At 43.7% G+C, this 13,185-nt stretch overlaps 1 protein-coding gene across 4 annotated transcripts in view; it reads left to right on the top strand.

Moving 5' to 3' along the window:
* Positions 1 to 13,185, top strand: part of dock11 (dedicator of cytokinesis 11) — a 322,191-nt gene that overhangs the window by 305,235 nt on the left and 3,771 nt on the right. For 3 of the 4 annotated variants that reach the window (XM_063060507.1, XM_063060506.1, XM_063060508.1), the window contains exons 51-52: positions 1,410 to 1,510; positions 5,849 to 5,987. In XM_063060507.1, coding sequence (XP_062916577.1) covers positions 1,410 to 1,510; positions 5,849 to 5,987 — 240 coding nt within the window. The remainder of the gene's footprint in view (positions 1 to 1,409; positions 1,511 to 5,848; positions 5,988 to 13,185) is intronic. The other variant, XM_063060509.1, reaches the window with a different exon arrangement.

Raw genomic sequence — 13,185 nt, 5'->3', positions numbered from 1 at the left:
GTGGGAGAGAGAGCTGTCTGGAGCGGCTCCCCCCTTTGAACCCTGAACTGTTTGAAGTGATGGACAGGCGATACCCCAGCAGGGGGATAAAAAGGGACAGGTTCGCTAAGACAGGACACACGCCACCCGAGGTAACGAGACCCTGGAAGCGGTGCGCCTCTCACGAGTGGGTGAGAAGTACCAGACAACGACAAGGGTGGAAAGGTACGATCAGCGGGAACCCGGTGTGTGTCCACCCTTGCCTGGGTGCCGGGTTCACTGCAGAGGATCGACCGCATCTGGAGAAGGGGTTACAGTCGGTGACCTCAGGTGACATCACCAAGGACCCGCCCAAAAGCTGTTTGTGAGCCATCTCGCTGGTCTGTGGGCCATCTCGCTGGTCTGTGAGTGAAGCAGTGTTCTGAATGATCAGTTGTTCCTATTCTATCTCTCTCTTCCCCCACGTTGTCCATCGCCATGGCAACGATTACTGCGAACTGAACTGGACTGAACTTTCAGTCATTTTGAAATTTGGTCATTTACCCCTAGACAACGATAGAGCTTGATTGATGCTGTTATCTTAATTCTGTGCACATGTGCGTTTATCATCGCTGAACTGTTGCCTTTATTATCCTTTCGATTACTGTGTTGCTCGTTTCTCTAATAAAACTTTCTTAGTTCTAGTACTCCAGACTCCAACTGAGTGATCCATTTCTGCTGGTTTGGCAACCCAGTTACGGGGTACGTAACACTGTGTTGAGGGTCAAAGGGGCAGAGGTGAGGGAGCCCACTCTTACCACCTGCCAGCGATCTGACAGGAAGTCCAGGATCCAGCTACACAAGGCAGGGTGAAGGTCAAGGTCTCTGAATTTCTTGTCGAGCCTGGAGGGAATTATGGTGTTGAATGCTGAACTCTAAGAACAGCATTCTCACATACGCATTCTTCTTCTTCAGATGCATAGGGACAGTATGTAGAGCTGTGGCTATTGCGTCATCTGTCGACCGGTTGTGTTGGTTGGTGAATTATAAGGGGTCCAGTGCGGGTCGCAGATGTAGTCCTTGACCAGACTCTCACAGTATTTGAATATTATTGAGGTGAGAGCGACAGGATGCCAGTAGTTCAGACCTGTTACCTTGGTCTTTTTAGGTACCGAACAATGGTGGAAGTTTTGAAGCAGGGGGCACTCTACCATTACAAGAAAATGATAGGATGTACTGTATCTAATCCTACATACAACCCAGAGACCCAGCATTGCTATTAAAACTGGAATGACTTAACCTCCTGACCAGGCTTCAAAACATACAAAACCTTCCTTTATTTTTACTAAATCTAGAGAATATTTTTTTAGCCAGATATTCAATTTATAGCTGATGCTTGACCATACATAACCTAAACACTGTACTAATGAATATATTTGGCTCTATTTTAGGTAAATGCCGGTCCATTGGCCTATGCAAGAGCATTCTTGGATTGCAGCAAATCACTCAAGCTCCCAGCCAAGAAAGTGAAGCAATTGAAGGACATATTCCGGTTAGTGAAGGAAGAGGAAAATTTACAAAATTGAACGTGGACCTAGCACACAACATGCTGTTAATGTCTTTGGTACAAAAAAATGGACTTCCTCTACTTTCCCCAAAGATCTTTACTAATTTCTCTTTTTAGCTTTATTTCCTTCACTGCCATTACCTCCCCCTCCACTCCTCCCCCACCCAGAAATCAGGAAAAGCTTAGAAATACTCAGTGGGTCAGACAGCCTCCATGGAGATTTTTTTTTTAAGTTTTAATGTTTCATATTAAAGACCTTCGATCCACCTGTTATCCAAAATTTACAAATCTCCATCTACTGCTAACTTGATGATAATCACCCTGGGAACAATAACATCATCAGAGGTTACTCCTCCCTGTGTTATGAACTGTACATAAAGAAATCAGATGCTTCATGCCTTATCGATCTCAAATACTAGTGCCTGCACTATAGATGATTACGTCATCTCATTAAGTGTTAATCAGTAACAATTACTGGAATATAAGTTGTGTGGTTTGCTAAATTGCATCATAAAATGCAGAGCCAGCAGGTTGAGGATTATATAAATGATGACAACTCATGTTTCTGCATAAGTTTAATGTGACTTTGTATTTCCTTTTAACATAGAAGGAGGCCATTTGGCCCATTGCAAATATGCTAGCTCTTGGATCCCATTCCGCAAGAACCCATTCTCTCACCTACTACCTACCATTAGTAATCTTAAATGGGCAACTAACCCATGAACCAGCTTAACTTTAGGATGTTGGAGGCAACAGGAACACCCAGAAGAAACCCACATGGTTACGAAGGGAACGTACAAACTCCACACAGACAGCGCCAGAGATCAGAATCAAACCTAAGTCTGTAAAGCACTAACTGCTGCAGGAGACCTAGTGAGAGGAGCAATGGGTGACATTGCTTTGTAAACAATGGCTTCAATACTGGGACCAGTGTCATCTTTCTTTGACAGAGTCATTGACAGGACAATAGTAAATTCTCTTCGAATCATCTGATAACTAGGTTATTGAAACTTAATCTATTATTGTTGCATTTCAAAGTTCAAAGTAAATTTATTATCAAAGTACATATATGTCACCATATACAATCCTGGGATTTAGATTAGATTATGAGGACACTCAGTCCTCGTTTATTGTCATTTAGAAATGCATGCATGCATTAAGAAATGATACAATGTTCCTCTGGAGTGATATCACAAAAAAAACAGGACAAACCAGAGACTAACACTGACAAGACCACATAATTATAACATACAGCAGTGCAAAACAATACCATAATTTGATAAAGAGCAGACCATGGGAACGGTAAAAAAAAAAGTCTCAAAGTTCCGATCAACTCCCGATAGTCCCCGATAGCAGGCAGCAGAAGGGAGAAACTCTCTCTGCCATAAACCTCCAGGCACCAACAACTGTCGATGCATTGGAAGCACCCGACCACAGCCAACACTGAGTCCGTCCGAAAACTTCGAGCCTCCGACCAGTCCTTCGACACCGAGCACCATCTCTGCCGAGTGCTTCGACTCTGTCCCAGCCGTCGAGCAACAAGCAAAGCCGAGGATTTGGGGCCTTCCCCTCCGGAAATTCTGGATCACACAGTAACAGCGGCAGCGAGAAAGGCATTTCAGAAGTTTCTCCAGATGTTCCTCCGTTCTCTCACGTCTGTCTCCATCGAATCAGGATTGTGCACAGCACCCTACTTGACAGATTTATCTTCTTGCCGGCCAACTCAATGTATAATAATTACCGTAAATGTGCAAAAGACAAGAAGAATGTGCAAATGCAAAAAGAAAGAAATATAATAATAAATAAATAAGCAATACATATTAAGAACACAAGATGAAAAGTCATTGAAAGTGAGCCCGTTGGTTGTGGGAGCATTCAGTGATGGGGTAAGTGAAGTTGACTGAAGTTATCCCCTTTGGTTCAAGAGCCTGGTGGTTAAGGGGTAATAACTATTCCAGAAACTGGTGGTTTTTCCTGATAGCAGAGCAACAATAGCTGATGATCTGGCTGCTGAGGGTCCTTGATGATGGATGCTGCTTTCATCTGACAACACTCCATAAAGATATGCTTAATGGTGGGGAGTGCTTTACCTGTGATGGACAGGGCTGGATCTACTACCTTTTGTAGGATTTTACATTCAATGTTATTGGTGTCTCCATACCAGGCTGTGATGCAGCCAGTCAATATACTCTCTAATTCACATTAAAAGAAGTTTGTCAAAGTTTTAGATGTCATGTAGAATCTTTGCAAAATCCTAAGGAAGTAGAGACACTGCAGAGCTTTCTTCGTAATGGCACTTACGTGCTGGGCCCAGGACAGATCTTCTGAAATTATAACACTGAGGAATTTAAAGTCACTGACTCTATCCAACTGATCCTCTGACGAGGACTGGTTCATGGACCTCTGGTTTCGTCCTCCTGAAGTCAATAATCAGCTCCTTGACCTTGCTGACATTGAACAAGAGGTTGTTGTTGTGGTACCATTCAGCAAGATTATCAATCTCCCTCTCTATGCTGACTCATCACCACCTTTGATTCAGCCTAGGACAGTGCTGTCATCAGCAAACTTGAATATGGTATTGGAGCTGTGCTTAGCCATAGTCATAAGTGCAAAGTGAGTAGAGCAGGGGGCTAAGCACACAGTTCTGTGGTGCACCTATGCTGATGGAGATTGTGGGGTAGATGTTGCCAATCCATACTGACTGGGGTCTGTAAGTGAGGAAATCGAAGATCCAATTGCACTGGGAGCTATTGAGGCCAAGGTCCTAAAGCTTATTGATTCGTTTTGAAAGGATGGTGGTATTGAATGCTGAGCTGTAGTCGATAAAGTGCATCCTGATGTATGCATCTTTGCTGTCCAGATTTGAGTGAAGAGCCAGTGAGACAGCATCTGCTGTGGACCCATTGTGCCAGTAGGCAAATTGGAGCAGATCCAAGTCACTTCTCAGCCAGTAGTTCATGTTTTTCATCACCAACCTCTCAAAACATTTCATCAATGTGGATGTAGGTGTTACTGGATGATAATTACTGAGGCAGGATACTACATTCTTTTTGGCACCAGTTTCAGTGAAGGCTGCTTAAAGCAGATGGGCACCTCAGGCTGCCAAAGCGAGAGGTTGAAGTGAACATACCAGCCAGTTGGTCAGCACAGGTCTTCTTTAGTACTTGGTCAGGCACCTAGTCGTGGGTTCACCCTCCTGAAGGCTGCTCGCACATTGGCCTCAGAGTCTGAAATCACAGGGTCATCGAGGGAGTGGGGCTGTGGGAGTTTGTGGTGGTTCCTCCATGTTTTGATGGTCAAAACGAGCATAGAGGCATTGAGCTCATCTGGAAGTGAAGCTCTGTTGTCACCTGTGTCGTGTGATTTTACTTTGTAAGAGATCATAGTATTAAAGCCTTGCCACAACTGTTGAGCATCCTTCATTAATTCAAACTTAGTCTGGAATTCTCACTTCGCCCACGAGATGGCTTTCCGGAGATCGTACCTGGATCTCATCAGACTTGAATGCCTCTGATCTGGCCCTCAGTAGATTGCAGATCTCATGGTTTATCCAAGGATTCCGGTTGGGGAAGATTCTAAATGATTTTGGGGGAACACACTCGTCTACAACTGATTTAGTAAAGTCTGTGACAACCGTGGTGTATTCAATTAGATCCATAGAGAAGTCCTTAAACATGGCACGGTCTACCGACTCAAAGCAATCCCATAGCCATTTCTCCGCACTTCCCATGGGTAATGGTGAAGAGAATTGCCCAAAGCAGATGTAAAGGAGATTTATTTATTGAAGTCATATTACATAGATAACCCCTAAAGCAGGGTTCACAACCTGAGGTTCATGGATCCCTTAGTTAATGGCATAAACAAGGTTGGGAACCCCTGCCCTGGAGCTTCTCTTCTATCTTCCTGAATTGAGCAGTAAGTGATTAAACATCCATGTGAAGCACAGGTTATTAACCATTCAATGGACATGATCAACTGGAGCTTCATAAGTCAAAGTCAAGTTTATTGTTGTATGCACATGTATTTGTTTGCACAAGTGCAATGAAAAACTTACTTGCAGCAGCATCTCAGGCACAGCATTCACATGAAAAACAGAAGTTATACACAATTTTTATCAGGAAGAACACAATTAGAACAAAAAGAAGTCAGTGCTAGTACAAAGTGGTTCTGGTGGTGCTAAACTGTCATGATTAAGGCTGTACTGGTACATTTAAGAACTGAATAGTCTTAAACCTGCTGGTGTTTTATTGCAATTGTTACTGGGGCATCAAGTTAACTCAGTAGTGTCTAAACCTAAAACAGAAATGTTTCCTTTGCCTGCAGGGAATTTGTTACAGTCTGCAGCCTTGCCCTGGATTTAAATGAGCGGCTGATTAAGGAGGATCAGCTGGAGTACCATGAAGGGTTAAAGGCCAATTTTAAAGACATGGTGAAGGAATTATCAGAAATCACCCATGAACAGGTGATGTGAACCAATAAATCAAATTCCTTTTGGAAGTTTTATACTGACCATAAAGGCCATGTTAATGATTAAATTTTCTTTTAAGTCATTTATTTGTACAGTCTTATGCAGGCTAGTCTGAGTGGGCGGTTCTATCGAGCTACAAATTCTGCATTGGTTCTTGCTCACGGAAAGAACTGTTTTGTCCCTCTGGACCTGAAGGGCTGTTGCAGTCAGAGCACCCACATCTCTCACCCTTATGCCCCTCACCTCGCCTATTTTTTTTTCCTCTGTGTCCCAGTTGGATTCAGACTTGTACACAGTACTTTTTGCTCAGTGCTCGTTCGGCAATCAGCATGGGTGTCAACACCAGAAGTGTCCAAATAGGTTTAGTTCTCGACTCCCTCTACCTCGTTAGTGCATTAGCCCTGCCTTGCAGATCCAGGGACCAAATTTCAGTCCTGAGCAGGGATGCTGTCTGTGGGGAGTTTTTGTGGGTTTCAGTTTTCTCCAACATCCCAAAGATATGCCAGCCAGTTAGTTCGCCATGGAAAATTACCTCTTGCTGTAAAGTGAGTGGGAAAGGGATCAAAGGGATGTAGATAGGCATCTGCGAGAGAGCAGGTTGCAAGTAGACAGAGAAATAAGGGGAGGGGACATTCTTGATTGGAAAGGGAATGAGGGATATGGGGAGAAGGCAGGAGAGGATAATTGGATCAGCCATGATGAAATGATAGAGCAAGCTCAATGGAGCAAATGGCTTAATTCTGCTCCTCTGTCTAATGGTCTAATGGGTGTGGAATTGATGGGATTATTCTCCTGGGAGCTGGCATAGATACAAGGAGTTGAAAATCATAGAATCATGATTATTCAGCCCAACTCATCAATGTGTGCCTGAGCTATTAGTACTTTCCTGCGTTTGGCCCATATTCATCTAAATCTTTCCTATCTGTGTACTATACAGATGCTTCCATAAATGCTGTAATTGTACCTGCTATACCACTCATTTTGCCAGCTCATTCCCTTGCCCCTCTACATTTTTCCCCTCACACTTTAAACTTGTGTTTTTGTTTTAGTTTTAGACACCCCTACACTGTGAAAAGAACTGTGACCATCCAATTATATAAGCTGCTCATGATTTCTAAACCTCAGTAAGGTCACCCCTCAGCCTCCTTTGCTCCAGGGAGAAAAGCCCAGCCAATGCCGTCTCTTTTTATAACTTAAGCTTACAGTCCTTAGTGAACCTTTTATGCTCCCTTCCTAGTTTAATGACATACTTCTTGTAGTATCGTGACTGGAACTGCACAGAATATCCCAGGTGAGCAGTGATGGGCATCAACCTTTGTATCTAACTGGATCCCATGTGATCTAACTGTCCAACCTTGTCAAAGTCATTGCTGAAGTACAAGTAGACAAGCTCGACTGCCCTGACTTTGTAAGTCCTCTTGGCCACTTCTTTAAAAAAACACACACTCTAATTTCTTAGACATAATTTTCTACTCTCAAGTCCATTCTGTCTATTCTTATCTGGTCTAACTGCAGGTTGATTCTGTCTCTCAGAATGTCTTGTACCGCCTTTCCCACTGCTACCACCAGCAATTTTCACATGACTTTCACATTACTGATGATAGGCTCTCAGCTTGTTATCCTTTGCTTGTCTTTGCAGCCCTTCTTAAATAAAGGCACAATATTAGTCACACACATAAAATGCTGGAGGGATGCAGCCTGATGAAGGGTCTAGGCCCGAAACGTTGACTGTTTACTCTTTTCCATGGATGCTGCCTGGCCTGCTGAGATCCCCAGCATTTTGTGTGTGTGTTGTTTTGGGTTTCTAGCATCTGCAGATTTTCTCGTGTTTCTAATTTACAACATAAGCCACCCTCCGGTCTTCCTGTGCATCACTCTTGGTGAATGGTGATTCAAGTGTCTCAGCAATTTCATCCCTGGTTTCAGACAATGTCTTGGGCTGTACTGTGTCATAATAACTATGGAAGCTTTTCAGACAGAATTGATGTGGTGAGTGTACATATATGGTATAGTATAGTCATTCTTTATTGATCCCAGGGGGATATAGGACAGAGAATATGGCCCATTCTCTGAACACTGACCTAAACACATGTTCAAATATCTCTATTGCATCTGGAGAATTTGAATTTAGTAAATAATGTAGTATTCTTGAGAGAAGGGTTCGGCACATGTTCACTCAGTCTGCCCAGCTGTGTGGTTGGTCTTTCCTTCCCTCTGAAGTGGCTTCACAAACCATACAGGAGCTGTCCAAGATGGGAGAGACATGCAGTAAAACACTGGGAAGAACTTACAAGGAGGAGAGAGAGAGAGAGGTTGGAGGATTAGGGTAAGGCAAGAGAAGGAGAGAAGGATATTGGAGAGATAAGCAAGTGAGGTCAGTGCATGCTTTAGGAACACAACAAGGCAGATTACATGTTCTGTAAATCAGGAAGTGAAACATTTTTATGTTATAACAGGAAGGAGAGGTGATGTTACATAAAGTCAATGTTCAGGGATAGGATGCCCCAAGATTCTTGCTGCTCTGTTCAAACCCAAGGTCAAGGCCAAGGCCAAATATATTCTGGAGTGGAGAATAACAAGTATGTTTCCGTTGAGCGCATCTTTGTTAGATTCATCAGCCAAGTTCTGCCAGTGGTGTGAAGAAGTTGTTTTATCGTTCACCTTTGGGAATGAATAGGAATAAACATGCAGGGCTCTGAAGAGAGGGGTAGGTAGTGGGACCGGCTGAATTGCTTACATGGCCAGATAGCCTCCTTTGGTGATGTAATGCAAGCTTGCCTCTGCTAATGATGATCTTAAATGCCAACTGTGAAGTTCCTGACAACATTAACAGCATTTTGTATATCAAATTTGCTCTTCTCAAGTGTTTAATACATGTTGAAGTCTTGGCTTGTCTAAACTTGGTACTGCCAAGAAAGTAACTACAGGGATAGGTTGAGTGAGGTAATAATTTGAGATCCAATTCCTTTTTCAACTTGCACCTAACCTTCCGTTAACAGTGGGCTTAGCTCGCAGTTTCTGATGTTTATTGTGGCATGCAAAGCAGCTCTTTGTGCACTGTTAACTCCAGATACTCACCCTCACAATGAACAATACTGCCTGTCAGTCTGCACGGTACGTTTTGCATCTGCCTCTCTCTGCATGCTATATCTCGATCTAATAATAATGTTACATTTGCTTAATGAAACTAACTGGCATGTCAAAGTTGAATCCTTGAATTTGCAGATGACCACTCTGTTGGAAGTTCATTAAAAGCAATTTAACTAAACTTTCAAACTGTTTTGAATTGTGGGAATACACCATAGTGAGGTAAACCAATGAGCAGTGACGATATCTGTCCTTCAGGCTAAACAGGTCAATGTTTCATCACAAATAAGAGTAATGTTAACTTCTTATCAGGAAAGTAGGTTTCTGGAAAAACTGCTACATTTACTGGTCTCCAGTTAGATTAGATTATGAGGACACTCAGTCCTCATTTATTCTCATTTAGAAATGCATGCATTAAAAAAATGATACAATGTTCCTCCAGAAAGATATCTCAGAAACACAGGACAAACCAAGACTAACTGACAAAACCACATAATTATGGAGGGAGGAGAAGATGGCAGCGCGACGCAGCTCGCAGCGGCCACTCCGGTGAAAGATATCTGTTATCTGTCAAGTAGGGTGCCGTGCACAATCCTGATTTGATGGAGACAGATGTGAGAGCACGGAGGAACATCTGCTGAAACTTCTGAAATGCCTGTTTCGCTGCCGCTGCTACTGTGTGATCCAGATTCTCCGGAGGGGAAGGCCCCGAGTCCTCGGCTTTGCTTGTTGCTCGGCGGCCAGGGCGGGGTCAAAGCGCTCAGCAGAGATGATGCTCGGTGTCGGAGAGCTGGTCGGAGGCTTGAAGTTTTCGGACGGACTCAGAGTCGGCTGCAGTCAGGTGCTCCAATGCATCAGCAAGTTTGTGGCGCTTCCGTCTGCGTGAGATGATGGGGCTATCGGGACTTGAGACTTTTTTTACCGTGCCCATGGTCTGCTCTTTATCACAATTACGGTATTGCTTTGCACTGTTGTAACTATATGTTATAATTATGTGGTTTTGTCAGTTAGTCTTGGTTTGTCCTGTGTTTCTGTGACATCTTTCTGGAGGAACATTGTATCATTTTTAATGCATGCATTTCTAAATGACAATAAACGAGGACTGAGTGTCCTCATAATCTAATTATAACATATATTTACAACAATGCAAAGCAATACCATAATTTGATAAAGAGCAGACCATGGGCACGGTAAAAAAAATTCTCAAGTCCCGATAGCCCCATCATCTCACACAGACGGCAGAAGGGAGAAACTCTCCCTGCCATGAACTCCAAGTGCCGCAAACTTGCCGATGCATTGGAGGCGCCCGACCGCAGCCGACTCTGAGTCTGTACGAAAACTTGGAGCCTTCGACCAGCCCTCCGACACCGAGCACCATCTCTGCCGAGTGCTTTGACCTCGCCCTGGCCGACGAGCAACAAGCAAAGACGAGGACTCGGGGCCTTCCCCTCCGGAGAATCTGGATCACACAGTAGCAGCGGCAGCGAAACAGGCATTTCAGAAGTTTCAGCAGATGTTCCTCCGTGCTCTCACATCTGTGTCCATCAAATCAGGATTGTGCACGGCACCCTACTTGACAGATAACAGATATCATTCACCGGAGTGGCCGCTACAGGCTGCGTTGCATCACCATCTTCTCCTCCCTCCATAGTGAGGTACCCCAATGAGCAGTGACAATATCTACCTTGGGAATGTGGGATTTCACTGCAGTCCAGAGCTGAACATGGTCTTGAACTGCTTTAATGAGAGAGAGCAACTTAACCCAGCACTGAGAAAAGAGCAGTGTTATACATTCAGGTCTGGATAGTGTGTGACCTCAAGGGGACCGGGACAAGATTGAAGAGGTGTCACTGAAACAGCTTTGTTAGTTCAGTTGATGGGTGGAGTGTCCACTGTCAAGGGTCCTGAACATGGTGTCAACCAGCTTCCTGGGTGTTGTACATCCAAGTGAATGGCAGCTCTTTTAACACATTCCTAAATGAGGCCTTGCAGAAAATGGCAGAGGTTTAGAGGCAGTAAAATAAGAAACATCTCTCAAAATACTCAGACTGTAGCAATCTTTCTAATGGATTCAATGAAGCTTCTAGTCAGTGATGAGATCTTCCACTTGCCCTGTCCTCAAGACTTGCATAGTACTGGTGGTAATGTGGGCCAGGTTATAGAGACTAGTCATCTGATGTTTATAGGGAAAGAGATGCCATGCCCACTAACCACAGGCATTCATTCAGAGTTGTGATCAGAGCTGAATGCAGTCCAATGGTTCACCAATGAGCCATGACCCATGCACCCCATCAGAAAAGAAAGTTCATCATTAATGCAAAAAGGTGGTTGAACTGAGAATATACCTGGTCAATGTGAATGACCTTTCAGAATTCTACAGGTCACGTATATTCTGAATTACCATGAGCTCAATCCTAAACCGGGGGTCGAGAGTAGGTCAGAATGTTTATGGATCGAACCAACAATGCACATTTGTGGAATATCATTTAAACCTGTGGAATATCACTTCAATCTTTCTCGTGTTTATAAGGCCCAGTTACAGGTCCACCTTCACCTGCCAATCAGGATGAATACCTGATGTCTAATTTAGATTGAAAGAAGGACTTCTGTTTACCTGCCCCAACGTGTGTAATCAAATTTCAGTAAAATAAATATCTGCATCACGTATTTTTATGCCAATGTCCCAAATTTTAGATTTTCTCTTCACTGCCTTTATTCTAATCACTTTTGTTGAGCTTTCCTGCCTTCCGTGCTTGCATTTATAAGAAGCCTTTAAATGCCATGGTTAAGAACCTTTTAAAGGATAACTCTTTGCTCCATGAAGAAGCACTAAGGATTACTTACAGGTATCTGAAGGGACTTAGGCTAATAAATGGCAGATGGAGTTCAATCCAGATCAGTGTTAAGTGCTGTATTGTGGGAGCACTATTGTGACTAGGATCTTCACTGTAAATGGGAGTTTGGAGAGAATCGAGGAACAAAGAGATCCTGGAGTATAAGAGCAGGTCCTTGAAGGAGGCAGCCCAAGTGAATAACATGGCTGAAGCTTATGGGATATTGGCCTTCATTAATCAAGGTAATGAATACTGAAGCAGGGAGATTATCTCCAACCTCATAAAATCACGGTTATATGCAGTTCAGGGAACCTCCCTTAGAGTGGCTGCAGAGGAGGTTCAGCAGGATATTGCTGGGGGAGTGATTCAGTTATGAGGTCAGATTGGAGAAGCTCGGTCTGGTCTCCTTGGAGCACAGGAAGTTAAGAGGGGATGTGACTCAAGTTTATAAAATAGCAGGATATAAATAGGGTAGACAACAGGAAAAATTTCCCCACGTGGACAAAATGAGACAGCATAGATCTAGGATAATCAGGAAAACAGTCAGAGCGAATGTAAGTGATCCTTTTTCGTCTAGGAACTGGTAAGTACTGCTCAAGAAACTGGTTGAAGCTGAATCGCTGACATCATTCAGAAAGTTTCTAAGTATGGACTTAGGCATAGAAGGGTTTAGGCCGAATACTGGGAAATGTGATTGGGTGCACGCTAATGAGCTTGTATGTGGTGCATCAAATTGCCTGTTTTTGTGCTACATGACACTGCGATTAATGTTGCATCTGAAAGAATGTTTCTGCAGCAAGGCAGCAATGAACGATGTGTCAACCAAAATCTTTGAGCTCGATCTTCCACACATTTGAACTATGACCTTTCACTTTGCAAGTTGGCAAGCTTCTCTGCTCAGACCGTTCCAAAACAGGAACTACAATAAGAAAAACACACAAAAAATTCTGGTGAACGCAGCAGGCCAGGCAGCATCCATAGGAAGAGGTACAGTCAACGTTTCGGGCCAAGACCTTTCGTCAGGACTAACTGAAAGAAGATATAGTAAGAGATTTGAAAGTGGGGGTAGGGAGGGGAGATCTGAAATGATAGGAGAAGACAGGAGGGGGAGGGATGGAGCTAAGAGCTGGAAAGTTGATTGGCAAAAGGGATATGAGGCTGGAGAAGGGAGCGGATCATGGTATGGGAGGCCTAGGGAGAAAGAAGCGGGGGGGGCGGGTAAAAACCCAGAGGAAAGGCAAGGAGTTATAGTGAGAGGGACAGAGGGAGAA

Source organism: Mobula hypostoma, chromosome 10, assembly GCF_963921235.1.
Source record: "Mobula hypostoma chromosome 10, sMobHyp1.1, whole genome shotgun sequence".
In the NCBI taxonomy this organism is placed as follows: domain Eukaryota; kingdom Metazoa; phylum Chordata; class Chondrichthyes; order Myliobatiformes; family Myliobatidae; genus Mobula; species Mobula hypostoma.
Note: the sequence above shows the minus strand (reverse complement) of the source record. Positions and strands in the feature narration are given on the sequence as shown.